At 36.0% G+C, this 19,269-nt stretch overlaps 2 protein-coding genes across 2 annotated transcripts; both read right to left on the minus strand.

Annotated features, from left to right (window-relative positions):
* Positions 1–10,977: 10,977 nt before the first annotated feature.
* LOC115228129 lies at positions 10,978–11,724 on the minus strand. Its single transcript, XM_029798788.1, has one exon. The coding sequence runs from the start codon at positions 11,722–11,724 to the stop codon at positions 10,978–10,980; it is 747 nt and encodes a 248-aa protein (XP_029654648.1).
* Positions 11,725–17,020: 5,296 nt separating this feature from the next.
* LOC115228130 (tigger transposable element-derived protein 6-like) lies at positions 17,021–17,590 on the minus strand. Its single transcript, XM_029798789.1, has one exon. The coding sequence runs from the start codon at positions 17,588–17,590 to the stop codon at positions 17,021–17,023; it is 570 nt and encodes a 189-aa protein (XP_029654649.1).
* Positions 17,591–19,269: the final 1,679 nt, after the last annotated feature.

A 19,269-nucleotide genomic window follows, 5' to 3' on the forward strand; every position in this document is an offset into this window, starting at 1 on the left:
CTTCTTTAGGCTTGTATACGGTAAGGGATTCTCGAAGTATTTTATTCCTCTTTTTAAGGGTCAGTAGACCCCCTCCATGTTCCGACTCGCGGTCACATCGTAGTGCATCGTATCCAGCAAAAAGAGGAGTAGGGATCCGTTTCGAAAGTTTCGTCTCTTGGAGAAGACAGATATCTATTCGGTTCTCCTCCAAAAAACTGGCAAGTTCCGCCGTCTTTACTCGAATTCCGTCAATATTCAGGCATTGTATTGTTAGCTTTGGACCGGGATTCTGTTCCACGTCACCTGAGGTCAACAGCAACAATCGATAGTAAGTCACACAGATCAATTTTTTCATGGAAAACTTTTAAAAATGATTGAATTCCATCACGATTACATGAGTTTTTTTCGCCGCTAAGGATTTTGAATTTGAGTTCATGTCTTTTAAAATTCATTAACCAACCATTCGATGCTTTAAAGTTTAAAGCTTGTAATGTTCAATTTACCCGCAATTTTCAAACCTTAAAACAATGTGAGAAAAAGTAAAATTACCAATTTTTTTGATAGAGGACCTGAAACTGGAATATTTTGGAGCCGTAATTGTTGAAAAACGTCGAGAAGTTTACTATCCAATGTTTTAAAAATATCGTCAGTTTTTGTTTCAGTCCGAAAATTGGAATATGTTCCCACAGGTTACTTGCGGCGTAATCGTTTTTTTTATTCGAACAATTGTGCCAATGCTCGTTCATATTTTTTTAGTTGTCGAGCAATGACTTTTTAGTTGTCGAGCAATTTCAACCTTTTTCTCGTAACTGAGACCCATAATGATTTAGCGTGGAGTTTTTTTAATCCAAATTAATTAATTTTTTAATGACTAGAAATAAATGTCACAGGCCACAACTGTTACTCCGCCAGATATGTTACACTAAAAATTCATATAAATAGAAATAAAAACTTTTAAAATTAAAAATTAATACAAAGCATAACCTAATTGTTCGCAAAAATATGCTTTTCTGAATAGAAAAAATTTGGACTGAAACATGAATTTTTTCCCAAAAACCAACATACCGTGTAAAATATGAGTTTTAAATTATTTAGCAATCTATTTAATTCGGCTTATCCATATCTTTTTTTATTAATAATTATTCTTTTTTTTTAATAAAAAAAAATTTTAAAAGCCTCTATTAGTTTAAAACGTTTTCTATCAAGGAATCACAAAAAAGAAGGATCATTCCCAATTTTAATTAAGCGTGAAACATGTATTTCTCATACATGTCACCTGTCTCACTTTGTATTGTTACTACAAAATCGTCTTTTGCCACAATTGTGTATTTCACCATCTCTAATCCATCATAAAGTGGATATTGTCGTTTGTTAGCGTCATTATCTTGCCTAAATTACATGTTTATACATCCCAAATACCTTAAGATTACTATCTCTCCTACACTAAAAGTAGCCTCGTCATACTTCCATTTTCTTCTCTGAGCCATTTATCAGCTGCCAACAGAATATTTACATACGCTTCATTCCTTTCCTCTTCCAAATATTCTATGTCATCATTTTGCAATAACAATGATTCTAGTTCCTCCTCTGATGTTTCAATAGGATATTTTATGCCCATAAATAGATTAAATGGACTTTTTTTGTGGTGGAATGGACAGTATTGTTATAATCAAAAACAATGTCTTTGATTATATCGCAATAGCGTCCAAAACATTCATCAGAGTAACTTTTAGATGAAATCCATCTTTTGATACTCTGATTTAGTCTAAAGAATAATGTTATCTTACAACCTTTCCACCTGTCCCTGTACCCAAGGAGCCCTTGGTCGTCCACGGACATGTTTAATTTTGTACTTTTCACATAAACGGGCGACATGGTCATTGCAAAATTCTTTACCATTGTCTGTATGCAAGATCAATGGTGGCCCAATATAATAAAAGATGTTCTGAAATAACGAAGCAATTTCATGAGCTCTTTTGGTAAAAGATAACTCAACTATCGCGAATTTCGAAAAAGATCGACAATTACAAGAATCTAATCTTATATAGCCAAAAGTACCCAGTTATAAGAATCATTAATATCTGAATATCTCCTTAGGTCCACTAAATCGGCGATATACCGATCGCGACTCCGCCTTGCAATGATCGGCGTAACTGGGGTTTAGTAGCCAATGATTTTTTTGACTAAAAATTAATAAAAAAAACTTAAAACCTGGCAAGGAATACATCGTTTTATGACACGATTGATCTCTGCACGTGATATTCCGTGGTATAAGCGCGCCAATTTGAAAACAACCGGTCTCGACCAAAATGATTCAAATTTGTTCAGCCAATTGAAATAAACATTTATTATGCAAACTTCAATATATTTATCTTTAAGTTCAGCTTCATCGCTGCAGAAAAATCTTAATTTAAGTCCATCTTTAGTGATATATGGAGCTCCATCCAAAAAATCAAATTTATTTGCTAATTTCAGTAGTCTGATCTTTGCATCCGCGAAAGCGTCCTGCTGACGAATACGAGCTCAGGATTGCTCTTAAGTTCCTTAAGTAATTCTAAGTCTTCCTTTGTTACTTGCACTAAACGCATTTTTAACGTGTATTTGTAATTTAAAAAAACATCAATATTTTTTAAAATTCGGATTGTTGTCTCCATACAAATCTTCGTCCGTCGTCGTGTTACTAAGTTGAATTTGCATTCGTCGCCGAATATAACGTGATTCCAATAAGTAGATGGTAGCATATTCCATCTTTGACAGATTTCCATTCTTTGTGTTTTTTAGTAAGATGTGGTCTTTTAGTAGGCGGAAATGCTTTGAAATCTCTTTGTTTTAGTGTATTTCTGATTGTTTCAGGTGTTACATTTTTCCCAGTTTCTTCTTTCAGTGCCTTCGCATATTTTACGCAATTAAAATTTGGATCTTCAATCCTTGTCTTATTGATTTTTTTAAAATCTTCTTCATTTAGGAGCCGGGGACGACCAGAACCATATTTTCTTGTGCATGGAATATTTTGTTTATATTTTCGAATTGTTTTCGATATGGTATCAAGTGATCTTTTAGTTATACGTTGTATTTCGCGATACGTCTTTCCGCATTTGTAAATACCGATAATTGTTCCCTTTTCTTCAAAACTCAATTGTCTGGGCATAATAAGTTATTATAGCGTGCAAAATATTAATAATTTTTTTTAAAAAATCATATATTTAATAACATTTACAAATAAAAAATTTTGTTCGTTTTTTATTTTGGTTCAAATTATACTTTTGCCGTAAAAAGGCGGTAAATATATTTTTTTGCAAAAATAAAAATATTAGTTATTGTTTATATATTGTTAAAATTCTATTTAGATATTTTTTTTGATTCGTTTCTTGGAAATTTTAGGAAAAATGTAGTGTTCGTTTTTAATTTTGGTTTATTGTATTTTCTTATTAGTTCCGGGGGGAGGTTGTTCCAGATTTTCAAAACTTCTTGCTTTAAAGTTTCCTTATCAAGCCTTCCCATATTGGGTAACTGGAACTTTATATAGGCCCACACATGCTCGATTGGATTGAGATCTGGACTTTGTGCAGGCCAATAAATTGTTTTGATTTTTTTTTCTTCAAGAAATTTCGTTGTGACTCGAGCTGCATGCTTTGGGTCGTTGTCGTGCATAAACTCAAAGTCAGTTGAACTCATTTCTCCGGCGGATTGGTTTAAATTTTGTGCTAAAATTTGCACATAATGCGCAGCCGTCATAATTCCGTCAATAAAAACGAGCCGGTTTACTCCATTGGACGAAATACAGCCCCAGGCTAGAACACTTCCCCCTCCAAATTTAACTGTAGGTAAAATGTTAGCCGAATGATATTTTTCATCGCGAAAAGATCGAACATTATTTCTTTTATTTGCTGAAAATAACTCAAATTTTGATTCATCGGAGAAAATAATTTTGCCTATATCTTCAGACGAGATCCCTAAATAATTTTCAGCAAATAATTTTCTCTTTAACACGTTTACTGGTCGTAATAACGGTTTTTTACATGGTTTTCGATTTTCTAGTCCAAAAGAATATAAAGCATTTCTTATTGTTGATCGAGAAAGTCGTAAATTGTGCTCAGATTCAATGTAATTTGCAATTTCTTGTAAAGTGGAAAAATGATTTTCATCATATTTCGTCAATATTGCGCTTTTAATCGCCAGAGTAAGTTTTTCTGGACGATCAGAACCGACGGCACGTTCAAAAGGCATTCTGTTTTTCATTTTCGCGCTGACTTGCTGCACGAAAGATTTTGAAACATTGAATTCTTTGGCGATTGTTTTTTGTGAGCCTCCTCGCCTTAAGTGTTCCGCAATTAAATATTTTTTGATCAGGAAACTTTGAGATGACATCGTGCTGTATTTTGAAATTAATTTATTAAAGAAAAATCATGTAATTATAAAAAAAAGTGTAACAAAAATAAGTGGTCACGTTTTTTTTGAACAAAGATTTTTTTTTAATACTTGGTTAGCTTGGGAATATAGCCGATCATGAAATAATAAATAATGAATCATGTAGATTAAACGATTTCAAATTTAGTATTCTTTGAAAATTTTTAAAAATAAGATACAAAAATTAAGAAAAACACATATTTTTCAAGTGGTCACAATGACAATTTACACTTTTGATAAAAACTGCGGAACAAAATTACAGTCTGTGTAAAGAAAGTAATAAGTCTACTTCATGTCAGACGATTTGCAGCAGATTTTCTACAATCTTTAAAAAGATAATCTCAAAAAGGACGAGTAAATGCAATATTAAAGGATGCAGAATCGCTCTTATTTCATTTTAAGAATCGAATTCCTGAACAAAAAACTTGCTCGATCAAAAATTAGTCGAATGGATGGATTCAATGGAATCAAAAGGTACACTTCCTACTCTGACAATAAGGTGCTTTATTGAGCGATTCTCTAATATTACATATGGCAAAATTTTTTGCTAAATAACTTTCGTTAACTAATTTCAAAAATTCATACGGGTTTTTGGACAAATTCAAAAAAAACATCGATTTCGAATTCATAAATTACACGGAGAAATGCGCACTGAAAAATATGTGGATATTGATCAATTTTTAAAAAATTTTGAAGAAGTTTCACAGAGTTATTCGTCGCAAAATATTTACAATTTGGATGAGACAGGAATATTCTATAAATTGATTCCATCTCTGAGTATTTGTAAATCACGTTTTGATGGATATAAAAATTTCCAAGATAGAGTCTCAGTCATGTTGTGGACAATATGTCAGGAACACATAAGCTAAAACCAAAATTGCCCAGATGTTTCAAAAATTATGATTATAGTTCCTTTATTTCTTATTAAAATTGGATGGGCTTGGATGACAGCATCAATTTTTGCGAATTGGATTACTAATTTTGACAATTTATTGAAAATTGAAAATAGATTAATTTTGTTATTAATGGATAATTGCCCATCCCATTGGCCGCCTCTTTATTTGGAAAATATTAAAATAATGTTTATTCCAAAATACAGTACAGGGCTTATTCAGCCAATGGATCTGGCCATTATAAAAACGTTCAAAGTACATTTTACAAGACACAAATTACTTTATTTAACGGATATATTGGAATGTGAAAAATACTCAGTATATGAATCGTATAAAAAGTTAACTCTTAGAGATACTGTATTGTTTGTAAAAATGGCATCTCAAACGATTTCAAACTGTTTCAAACGTCTAAAATGTACAGAATGTGAATCATGACTTCTTAACATAAATATACCACCTGACAATTGATGATGAGGAGAAATTAATTTCTATTGAGGAACAAGAAGAATCGGGTTGTGTAAAAGTGCATAAATCATTAAGCAAGGCTGAAATGCTTTAAAAATTAAGAGAGATTGAAAATAGCCTTCTAGAAAACATTGAAAATGACAATGATGTGCCATTTTTCAAATTGGCCACAATTTCGCCAGAAACCAAAAATGGCAAATTAGAAAGAGTTTACTGTATAATTTGCAACGACAGAATATATTATTAAACAAAGTTGCTTAATATTATTTGCAAACACTCCGCTTTTTGAGACCTTGCACCTGCCATACTAGGAAATATGACGATTTGATCCCAATAAACGCCGGACAAAAATACTTGATCCACAATACTTTCCATAGCGGGCAACCAGTGGTTAAAATGCCATCAATTTGGACAGACTGGATTATATAAAGAAATAAACCCGGAAGCCGAGACAAGACCTCCAATAAAAAAATTTGGCATATTCGAGGAGTGACGAATCCCAAGTTGGCAACAGTATTGGAGATGAGAGCCACCAATGACGGGGTTGCTCACATTCGTGTGGAAGGCCATCGCGAAAACAGTCGAGGATAATCTATAAAGTATGGGATTCCACGTCACATCGGTCTAAACCAGAAATATTCCGCCAATCATCGTCGAAGCCTTCAAATCAGGCATCATCAAGATATCAGTGGTTCAGTTCCGCGTTTATAGAGCGGACAGTTTAATGGATTCCGAAAGCAACGAGAAGTGGACCAAAAGTGTTTCCTTGTTGAACTTCAATTTCCGAAAAGATAATCTTGTCCCCAAAGACGAGTGGAATAAGTTCCGGGACTTGTTTGCTAACAGTCTCAAAAATTTGGTCCCTCCGCAGTGAATTGAAGGAATTGCAGATTTTGGGATTTTGTCGTTTTTCTGTGTGAAAAGCATCTTGTAGCATGCATCGCCACCTCATATCCGTTCTTTACACCAACTTCAAGTTGGAAAAAGGAAAATTATTCAGATACAATTTTGGCCTTCCTTTCTTGGACAAGAAAATCAAGAGAGAGTCCGTATTTCGATAGGCTCATTCGGAATGTTTGCTTGAGTCTTCCGACCAAACTCCATACATGTATTGCAGTTCCAAAAACTGAGTGAGGATGCAGCCTAATACATCCTTAAACATTCGAGGTGGAAAAAGTTTTCGCACATCGAGCAGAAGAGCCCGTACTTTCGTGCATTGCCAAACCGGACGAAGAGCACATCAGACAAAGTCTCACAGGGATAATGTGCGTAATTTGTGTTCTTCCATCTTAGAGACGTTTTCTATGCACTCTAATTGTTAGATGATTCTTTTTTTCCTTTTTTAGTCCTTTACAGGATAAATTTTAGATGAAATTTACTCACCTAAATTATAAAATCGCGTATTGCAGAGACTACATTTGGTCTAAAATGTAGGTGTGTGGCTGGTTTACTGCCCGCAATCAATTGGGTTTGTCACATTACGAAAATCCATCAAAACTCAATTAGTCATCGCACCAAAAATAGTCAAAGGTTTTATGACTGTTTTTTATTTTTGGTAAAGTGATTAGAAGAATCCAATTAACTAATTATTACGATGTTAATCTGCTCGTTATCCGCTAGAGATTATTGTCCTTCTTTTAGCAACATGACCAACATCACTCTTTTATTCTCCGTCACCAAATCAGTTACAGCATCTTTATCCCCACTTTTTGTATTGTCTTTATATTTTCTTCAATTATGAGGCTACTGGCTGAATTTATCTCTTCATCAGTGATTCTGATCACATGTCTATATTCAACTTTTTCTTCAACACAATTGAAAAAATCAAAAAAATATTTTTCATTTATTAAACTGAATTTTAGAATCACGAGAACTGTCAATGGGGAATAATCTTACTATATTCCTGCAAAGAATATCCCGTGACTGGATCAGGAACTTGATAATTGTTTTTCCATGATGAATCGGGATAATATGAGTACTGAGGAAGCTGGTAATTAAATGGATTGTCTCCAACGTATTCTCCAGCTACCATCCAATCACATTTATTAAGGAACTCGGTACTTCCTAATTGAGGAAACTGCATTCCATTAACAGAATAACTCTGAGGAACGTAGTAGTGCAAGTCGTGGTGTGACCCTCCTCGGTGTAATACTGGTAGGGATAATAATAGTTGTGGTTTATTTCGTTTGTATAATTTTCGTTTAAAAAATTAGTATTCAGGGTTAATTCAGAAGAATTTGTCTCCGCAAGTGATTGAGGAGTTACGGAAACTAAAGGATTTCTATTTCAATTAAAAAACTCGAGTTTTACTTTTTATCCAAATTTAAATTTAAAGAACCCTGTTCCTTTAATTTTTGATTGTCAATTAATTTCTTATAATTTAAATATTACGTGGAATACTTTATTTTTTCTTGGTTTTTTAGGACCATTCTTCTTCTTATAATAATATACTTTTACTAAATTTTTGGAGTTTATGTAAATTGGATTTGTTCTGGAAACTTCGGACATTGTGGCAGGTTAAGTGAACGTTATTTATAACAACAAAACGAGATGTAAGGAAATAAATAAATTTAATTCCTTCCAACGTTTAGGTTTCCCAAAGAATAAATACTCAATAGTTTTAAGTACGCAAAAATTTTAATTTATAATTAATATAAATTTAATATTTATTCCAAATTTATATGATTAGCTTTTTTTTCAGTGAGTCCTGCTTCATGGAAAATGTCACAAAACGTGTTGAAAGAACGAATAGCCGTGCTGTCCTCTTCCAAGAAGTAGTCGTCAGTATAGTCCATTCCGGCAGTGTTGTTCTTCACAATGACCACTCCACTCCCCGAGAGAGTCCCAGCGAACGAAATTTCTTCGCAGTAAGTGGCCGGACACCCACTGCATTCACAAAATGTGATAATAGTTCTGTTCCAGGAAAAAGTCTCGCATAGTCCTGTTCTCCAATGTACAGTCGGGAATTGGAAATAAAGTCAGGGGCCATGTTGAAGAGATCCATTTTCTGGCACATTAGCAAAACCACACGTTTGGAGACTCGTCCAATGCCTGCCCCACAGTCGAGTACCTAGGAGTAGTCGGGGATTGATTCCTTATTTTTGAGACACTCAATGAACCGAATTGAATTTTGGTGGTCGGTGTGTGCAATGAAGCCGTATACCCCAAGCATCGACTCGATTGTGGGTTCTTTCGATTGGTAGTATTTCTTTATTTTGTCTTATCACATCACAAAATTAATTGGTTAATATAGTTTTGGTAATCTACTTCTGTCTAAAGGATAAATGGAAAAAGAACATGCAACTTCTTCAAAAAAGCACTTTCTAGTTTCCCTGTATATTCCACCCAATACCCAATGACCTGGTCGCCAATGACCTTAATGGTACTTTCTGTGAAAAAATTTACACTCGTCGATTTCCACTATCGGCTCATCTAAAAATTAAAATTAAATGAATTACATAATGTATCTTCATTAACCACGAGTACCCCAAGTTTAATAGGAGCATTTGCAAGAGACACCGTAATAAGTTCTCTGCAAAAGTTCGCCTAATCTGTAATCGTATTTTGCGAAATTTCTAGATCGTACAGAATGAGATTTCCCTGGTAATTTAATGCCAACGTAAGCATCAAAATTTTCGCTAGCGGTAAATGACTTCCTAAAATTAGTTTAAGGATCACTTACTGCAAAACCAGCTGTTCGTTCTTATACTTCGAGGAGTATTGCATGGAATACATGACCAAATTGCGTTGTCCACGTTTCTTCTTGACTTAGATAAACGACAGCGTCTCTATTTGTGAGAATATAAGTCTTACTTTACAGCGGACGCATTTCATTGTGTTAGAGATCAACCGCCTCTCTGCGCACCAAATTACACACTCTTCTATATTATCGCCGAAGAGCCTGTTTAGAGACAATAACCGGTTATATTCCTGTATTATTTGCTCATCAGACTTGATTGCAGCCGCATCAACAATCCCATTTAAAATTAAACAATCCTATTAAAATTAAATTAAAAAATAATGAAAAAATAATTTAAGTCTATTGTCTATACGTCGAGATTTATACATTGACTAAAATTGTAGATTAACATAGTGTTTATATAAGCAATAAAATCTCTGTTTTCCCAAATTTTCCGATGATCAAGGCCGGGAAAAATCTTTGAAGGTACCCCACGGATGTCGTTGGTCACACTCCGGGAGACAGTAGAGAAGGACAGTGCCATCCTCCAAACGTCTTATTCGACATGCTTGAATTCATTTCAGAGTAGAAAGCACATAGTGACTGGAAAAATACTGTGGTGTTTATTTCGTAGATTATAATTCATATTCGTTCTAGACCGGGGATTCCAATTCACAGTGGAGACACCGGTCTAATCAGAATGTGTAAAACGCCATAATTCGGTTGGTCTCTTGTGGCGCATTTTTCGACTCAGAAGAGTTCAGTGTTCGCTATTTGTTTAGAAACAGTCGTTCTTGTTTCAATAGAAACAAATTAGACTGATGTTAAATCCTCAAGGAAAAGAATAAGGCTTTTTTTATAGAAATTCGAAAAAATTTTTAGATAGATAATAGATAGATAAAGGTTTATTTTGCAAAGGGATATCGGACATAAAAGAAATTAAGGGCCAATAGTGGCCTACACACAGGGTCGTCCGGGGCTATTTTCTTCTCTTCTCTAGGAACTTTTGGAATTGGGTTTCAACAAGCTCGCCAATCATAGGAAAGACTTCGCGCCAGCTCGGTATTTTCTCTCTTAGATTTACGCCGAAGGCCACCTTGACGCTAATCTCATCGTTTTCTCCAGCAGTTTTATAATTCTTGCCTTGGAGGGGGACAAAACCCAAATACTCAGAACCAAAAACTCAAACCTCATAAATTTTTACGTAATGTCATTATTATTGAGATATTTATAAGTTATAACATAAAAACGATAAGATAAAGATAGTTTTCCTTTAAAAGTTTTTATGTAATTATGATCGACCCGTCCGCATCTGAAGTCTGGAGACCAGCCTCTTCTGCTTCTGGTCGAAGGAATAGCTCTGTGAGAGCATTTTCCAGCCGATAATTCTGCCCATGTGGCATTAGGGGGCTGGATCTGCGCGCATCAACAGATGCACTCTTTAGAGTTCTCTTCAGGACAGTGGACTGCATATAGGCCTGAATGTACCTATCGACTCCCAACTGCCTAAGATAACCTTGTGGTACTTCGATACAATTCCTTCCCATGTCATCACGCAAGGAATGACAAGGACTTGCATCTGTGCATCAACCCAAGCTCGTTTGCAAGAAGGTCGTACTTACGCTTCTTTTCCACTTCCACCGTGGTCAAACGATCTAGACATGTGATGCCAACTTCTATGATAAGTATCTCGCCAGAGACCTTATCTTGTACCACAATGTCCGGCTTATTGTGCTGGACAAGTATCGAGGTGTGAATACTAGTATCCACTTTAAGGCATACTCTGGCATTCTCGACCACAGACTGCACTTTATGAGTTCGCAACTTTCTGGAACGTCTAATCCCATACTTATTGCACAGCATTAAGTGTAAACTACGTACAACCTCGTTATGCCTCCACGTATAGTCGTGGTAAAGCATACTACCGCATTTCGTGGCTATGTGGTCTACGGACAGGCACCTCAATTTACAATGAGGACAGACCTTAGATCGATTCCAGAAAAAGTTTCGATCTTGCAGATAGGTAAATAATCCTTTGGATCGAGGGGAATTATTTCCATATCTTAGCCAAGTCGTTGACGACTTAACGTCAACATGCGGATTGTCCAAAGCTTGGAAGAGGGTCTTGTGAAGGACTTTTAAGTTGATCTTTTTAATCAAAGACTCCTTTTGTACTTTGATCAACCCCTTCACATCTACCACTCGTTCACTCTCGAAACCGTACTTAGCCGACAAATAGGCCTTTATAGTTCCAAGGTGACTAGCTCGTGCCTTTTCCGTTTGCAAGATTGCGTACATCCTATCTGATACACTACCACCAGGTGGTCATGCATCTTCAGGAAAATACGCTCACTTAAATGGGCCACTCCACAAAACCCCCTTCCGAATTGAGCACGTGGTAAATATTGCCTCTTCTTGTTAGGTGCCAGCACATGGACATGGTTTTCTCTCAGTACTCTACGGATCATACAATCCATATCATCGTACTCCTGTGGCTCAAACTCCACAATACCTACATAATAGTTAAGCAATGATATTGCATATTCATTCAACGCATGGAATAAATTCCTTGCATTTAAATGAGTTTTGCATAACATTGCTGCCCGCTTCCGAACTCCCTCTATTATTTGGATATTGGTTTCTGGAAGTATGAGCGATTTGGGGCTTTCAGTGATCCCGAGGTACTTATATCCCTCGTGATCTTCCAAGACCTTGACCAGATCGCCACATAATTGCGAGTTCGTCGCCGACTTGGAAAAATTAAGTTCCAATCCTATTTTCCTCAGGAATTCGTTCACACATTCTCCCATAGAGCGGAGTTGGTTTGAGGACCGAGCAAACAATTTAATGTCGTCAATAAACACAAGGTGGTTCGTGTTAAACAAACGTCTCTCATGAGTTATTGACAATTGTTAGTGTCTTCCATTGAGGAGCCTACTCAATGGTTCGAGACAGAGTACAAAGAGTAGCGGCGACATGCTATCTCCTTGTAAAATCCCCCTCTCTAGTTTTACCTCACCGATTGTGTGTTTGTTATACTCGAGATGAACACTCCACATACTCATCACAGCTTTAACAAAACTAATGAACCACACAGGCAGACAGCTTGTGTAGACATTCGATGAGATATGCATGATCAACGGAGTCAAATGCCTTCTTAACATCCACCCACATAGACATAAGTGAGTTTGCGAATGTCAAAGACACCGCAAGACTCGGTCATCAAGGGTCTGGTGGACTCTAAGCTAAAGTCCACTTTTCCCTTGCGAGGTCGGACTTTCCACATACTCCCCCATGTGGCTAACATCTCCGAGTCTTGCTGGCTACCCTCCTTCACCCCATCATCGTGTAAACGACGATAAAACATCCTGCGATTAAACTCAAACAGGTTGTTCTCTCGATTATGTTTACACCTCGATTCATAGGTAGAGTTTCTTCTTGTAAACAAGAATACTCTTCTACCTCATTCTTTGATACACATGCTTGAGTAGTGATAAATCACAACTCTGGTGCTCGTGCACTACACTGCACGGGGGGCCTACAGTCGCCGGTTGACTGGTCCTCCCCCTCGGAGCAGCAGTTTTATGGGACGCCAACTTTTTAAACTCAGCAACGGACAGGGATGCACTAAAGGTGCTGTTGAAGAGCTCAGTCAAGTATGGCCAACCATTCCTGGGCATTCTTGGAAACCTGCCCAACACCATGGCTGCTGCTCCGTGCACTCAATACTCTCACAGATGGCGCGGATTGCAGTCCTGCCAGTCCTGTTGCACAACGCGGGTGGCCTGCCTCTTTCCCTAGAAAGGTTAGTTCTGGTAAGATTATTTATTTGAGGTGGTGCACACGTCGTAACAGTAGCAGCACATTAATAAAACGATAAGATTAAATTAAGTAAGTCAAAATAACAATAAAATTTAAAGCATTAAATGAAGTATTAAAATATCTGATAAAAACTACAAATCACTCAAATATCGATTATTTAAAGTTATAATCAAATTCTTCATTTTTTGAAAATTTTCACCTGTCTCTATTGCTTATGATGTTTGATGATATAATTCAAATTCTGACGAGAAAATCCCAAATTTTAACACCAAAACTAACTTTAGTACTACCCAAAATTCGAATCCAAGCCCTAACCATATTTTGACTTTAAACCCTAACATCAGCCAAATCTAATTTAAACACTAACACAAACTCTTATTCCAATTCTAACCCTAGCTGTAAATCAAATCTTATTAAAAATAAACAAGTGTCCGAAAACTAATTTGACTTACTGTATGATCCCGACCTTAACATTAATCCTTTCCTGAACGCAAACCCCAACTGATTATGTTTTTTTGTATTCACGTTGTTATCAAAATCTTTTTTAATTTCATCCTCCGATGAATACTCCATTCGTTCGAATGATGATTCGATTTCTTTATTATCAAACAAAGAAACAGTTTTGAATCCCGAAAAATGAAACTTCAGAGTTACAAAACTCTTTTCCCTTATCCGTGTGTAAGGTTTCACGTGGCCCAACCGAGTAAAACAAGTCTTCAAAAGAATTTCTTATATTTTGAGAAGTTTTACTCATTAAGGAAAATGACCTAACAATCAATTATATTAAAAATCCATTTATATTCTCTATTATTAAAAGAATATCTCCGAAGATCCATACAATCCGCCACAAATCTAACGAATTTATGTAAAACGGAAATCATTTGAATATCTTTGCATGTCTTTAGACTGTTGAAATGGTTGCGAGAATCACAAGTTGATATAAAATAGGCGAATAACTTCGATTTATACCAATATATTTTTGGGAAATTAAATGACACATCTTGGAAACTCCAGGATGTCCGATAGAATTTCTTTAGTTAAAATGAATGATTTTGGATTCTTGAAAGGAACAGACACAGTACGAAAGTTTCCATTAAGTGCAAGAATTAATTCTCCATTATAAGTTTTAAATTCTGACACTTTCGGCGTAACGTACGCTTTTGATTTTCATTGAAATCATTAGGATACTCATTATATTCGACATAGTTCATTATGTTCTTTAATTCATAGGATGTTTTAATATTAAACAAAAAAGGGATTTAAAAAATCAAATTTGAAATTTAAATTAAAAAAATAATTTAAAAAATATTAAAAATAGACATTACGTAAATATTTTTTCGAATCTCTATAAAATAGCCTTATTCTTTTCCTTGAGGATTTAACATCACTCTAATTTGTTTCTATTGAAACAAGAACGACTGTTTGTTAGTGTTTTTAAGTGATTAGTCGTTCTCATCAGCCCGGACACTATCAACAGCCCGGACGCTATGACATACGACAATTATTAAACAGCCAAATCGAGAAAGTGACTCAAAGGAGGCAAGAGAACACTCAATATAGTTGGACAGATTACAAATGAAAAGAATAATTACTGTCACAATCATTATTATTATTTTACAATCGACGCAACAGATTTATCCTTGTAGATGATAATATTTTAAATGCCCCCTCCGTGCCTGGCACACAACACTTGTCAGGGTGCAGTAGAATGGCCAATTTTTTGTAAACCTTGTTAATTTCTTCTCTAAAATTCGTCAGGAAATGCAATACGTGGAGGCGTCAAACCCGACACCCAGTTTCTCATAATCATTCCTTCCACTGGTCAATCTATTTATAGCTTTAATTGCCTCGAGAGAGTGTTTCGGCATCTCATTCGAAGGTACCTTGTAGAACCCGTCCCTCGAAACTTGACATATACCCTCGAACAACTTCTAAACCTTTTTTTCACTACCCGACCTCAAAAATGGTGTTTATCGATTCTCCTGTTTTAGCCGAACATTCAAAATAAAAGAAATTGTGTTCGTAGGCCCAACAACGCGCTGTTCCTTCATCGACCTGTCGCTTTTGGTCGGCCTGGGAATTATTGCGAGGGCAACTTTATTTCCGCACACAACCACAACAAGCTTGTCGTCTTGCACGTGTCTGTGTAGTTCTTCCATCCACGTCTCCAACGACTCAAAACTGTCCCTCGCTGAGATATCAAAGACGAGAAGAACTCCTTGTGTGTCCTTGTAGAACTCATTCCGGACCTCAATCAATCACTTCACCCTTACTTCATAGTAAACAGGGTTGCCGGACATGTCAAATATGTTAACTCTCGAGTCCTCGTCTTGGATAGTTGCCCTATTTATGAGTGCCACCAATACTTGGCCACTCCGTAGTCTATTCCGATCGTCGGCGAATATTTGGCTAGAAACCTTTTCTCGCAGAACCGTTTTATTATGCAGCTCTTGAAATCATTTTAAAAAACTACTTTCCCTACTCGCCTGTCTCCCAAACTTATTATTTTTAATTTTCGGCACTTCTTTGGAGACATGAAGGTTGCCTGGTTACTTTTTTATGTCACAAATAAGTCTGTCCACATCAAGCAAATATTAATTATAATTAAAAGCCTGTTTTGTTTTTTCCAGACACAATTCGACATCTCAGACGTTCTACGCATATATATAAGTAGCCAGTCTTATGAAATATGCAGTGAAGGGTTAAAAAAATCCTTTTCTTAATAGGGACTCAGTTGGAGACGACGACGGAAGAGGTAATACTCTCACAAAATAATCCTCATGGCCAACATGCTAGTAATTTTGTTTTTTGTCAGCGAATAATCTGCTATATAAGAACCATTCCCATTAGAAATTGGGACTATCGTGATTACAGTCAACCCAATATTCGAACGGGTGGAAAAAATTATAGAAAAGTTTTAATCGAATACTCCGCCGTTTCTCATGTCTGGAGTTGAGTGACACTAAACAACCCAAGTGGTAAAACACTCAATATTCACGTATTTTTCTCAAAGTCGTCCTTGGTGTAGTCATTCTATTTTAGATACAGTGAACCCTCGCAAATTGACCATTTTTGGTACATATAAATTTTATGGCCAATCTGAAAAAAATCAATACTTAAAAAAATATAATAAACACGTTTCAGAGGATTTCCCTTGCCATTGTACGTGGAAACTGTTTCTCCATCTACGAGGCGGGAAGTCCTCTTGTTAACTCTCTTTTCTCTCTGTTTTCGTTTACAGTTATTATTTTCATAATAAACACGTTTAAATTTTATTAAAAATATTCAATCCCTAATTCGTTTTTATTGGCTCTTTTTAACTTTGCTTTGTAATTTCTTATTGCAGTAATAGCGAAACATCATACTCATTTTCTGCATTACAGTAAAGTTCCCTTTCTATTTCAGTTAATCTTCTTGCAATATCCTTTCTATCGAGTGGATATATGATTTTTGTCTCTTCGTCGCTACTTTCAAACTCTTGATCTTCTTGTACACAATTTTCGTTTATATCTTGATCTTCTGTGCATTCAATATTTAAAAAATCTTCACTCATTAAAGGATCGAAAATATCAGTTCTTTCAATTTCAGTGTTATAATGTTCAATTAATGGATTTTCGTGACTAGATTTATTTGAAATCTTAAAACAATTTTGAATTGTTTCAGTGGATACGTGACCCCAACCCATATCAACAAACAAAATTTCATCTTTTAATGTCAATTTTTTGTATGAATTGTATACAGAAATATTTTCAGTCTCCAGCAAATCAGTTAATTACTGTAGCTTTCTTCTCATGAAATGAGTCTTGAAGGTTTTTATAATTCTAATATACACTGGTTGTAGTAATCCAGTAGAATTTTCAGGAAAAAATAAAATCTTAATACAATCCCAGTTTTGAGGAATAGAATGTGCAGGACAGTGGTCTATTAGCAATAAAATTGTCTTCTTTTCAATTTTAAGCAGGAGATCAAAGCTAATGATCCAATCAATAAAAATAAATCCAGTCATCCAAGCTTTCTGTGAGCTATAATAATATGAAACAAGACATCCATAGTCAAAATTTCTAAAACATCTAGACATTTTCGGTTTTCCGATCATCCAGATTTCACTTCCGGTCATGTTTGAACAAAGCATAATAGACACACGGTCTTTAAAATTTTTGTATCCTTGGAATCGGATTCTGCATACGTTTTTCAATGGAATAAGCTTGTAGTATAATGCAGTTTCATCCAAATTATAAATTAGATAAGGCTTATACAATTTAGAAATCTCGTTGAATTCTTCACGAAAGGAATTAATGTCAACTTCTCTATCAGTTCGCATCTCTCCATGTAATTTTAGCATTCTAAAACCGTCACTTTTTGAATTTTGCCAAAAATCCATTAGAATTTTTAAGTTACAAAGTTTTAACTTTTCGGCAAAATTCGCAGCCTTACACGCTATTAAGGAATCATTCAAAAAACCACCTACACTGTCATTTTCTTCCTTGTAGTTTATAATTTGTGTTTTTTCAAGAAAAGTGAGCCGAGTATAACGTCCACGAGAAATTTTATAAGACGTGATTAAAAAAATAATTTATTTTCTACTTTTTTTTCTTTGGCCAATTTGCGAGGTGGCTAATTTGCGAGGGTTCACTGTATTTTAATTCTGCTTTCTAATCTCATCATCTATCAACTATGAATTTAGAATAAATCGGCGAGGATTCTTCCAGCTATATAAAGCGGTGTCGCTTGTGTTTTGCATTTTTTGTACTACTTTTTCCAACTGATAAAGATTGATTTATATTAGTAATTTTTGTCTACTTTAAAAAAAATAATAAAATCCGGGAAGAAAGACGAACTCGATCTGCGAACATTGCCAGAGAACGGTTAGGTCCCGACCAAATGGATAGCATACATGTTGCCGTGAATGATTGCAACCGAGATCCTCTGTCTCAGCCAAGAAGATTCACGTGCATCCATATTTTTCCGAGCGATAAGGAGACCAACGTTTTTCAAGAATTTGGATAGGGAAAATTTGTTGAAGGAGAGTAGAACATTTTGGACAAGTGGGGTGAAGTTTCTGGAAACTGAGATGAAGTGGATATGTGGCGCCAGGTCTTTGGGCGCCCGGAGGCCCATCCCTCAGAAAATGACGAGAATTTTTTCCTGGGTCCAACCGATTTCGTCAAAGGCGATGTTCAGAACTGCTTCCGTGGACGATTTTACGGAGGTTTCCATAGAAGATAGCATTTTAAGATAAGAGTAGCATGGCAGGCAGCTGAGCTTGTACAGCAGTTTTAGCATGTACATACTGCTTTTCATAAGGAAGAAGGCGATGTCGACTTTAGTGACAAAAGCCTGTTTGGGAGGTCACGGAATTCAGGTCTCTTTTCACCAGGTGAGCCCTTAGTACAGATGGGAATGTGACTTCGGACACGTTTTTAGTCTGAACACCGGGATTGTTTTCTCAAATCGAGAATTTTGCCTGGGGATAGTTTATACTCAAAAGTTCGCATTTTCCTACATTTAACTCTAGCCCGAGGTGTCCGAAGGCAGAGATGAGATGTGAGAAGTCCCGGAAATGGATTCAATAAATTCGCAAACCAATGCATAGTACCGTAAATTGAAAGGAGAGTTTAGGAAGTGTACGACATCATCGATTGCGAGGGCGAAAAAGAGCGGCCCAAGTGGGTCACTCTCCTGAACTCCTGGTTCCCAAAGATGCTTTCTTCGCCGTAGGAAATGAAGACCAACTGGGCGATTTCCGGAGCCTTTTTAAGGCAAGCCTGGAGGATGCAATCTCTCCTTATACTGTTGAAAGGGTTGCTTAAATCAAGCTTCAAAACTCCGTTAGAAAAGAAAAGGTTTCTGACGGAAGTAGTTTCCAATTTCTATGGGACCGATTTCGCCGTCCTTTTTCCGGAATGTAAGTAGATGTACCAAGTAGAGCATGTTCCTCGCAAAGTGGGGCATCTCACCGTTCAATATCCTACCGACTAAAGCGGTTATAGCGTATATCAGCGTATTGCCTGCCTCTCCAGT

The sequence above is a fragment of the Octopus sinensis genome, unplaced genomic scaffold (assembly GCF_006345805.1).
Source record: "Octopus sinensis unplaced genomic scaffold, ASM634580v1 Contig09569, whole genome shotgun sequence".
Taxonomy (NCBI): domain Eukaryota; kingdom Metazoa; phylum Mollusca; class Cephalopoda; order Octopoda; family Octopodidae; genus Octopus; species Octopus sinensis.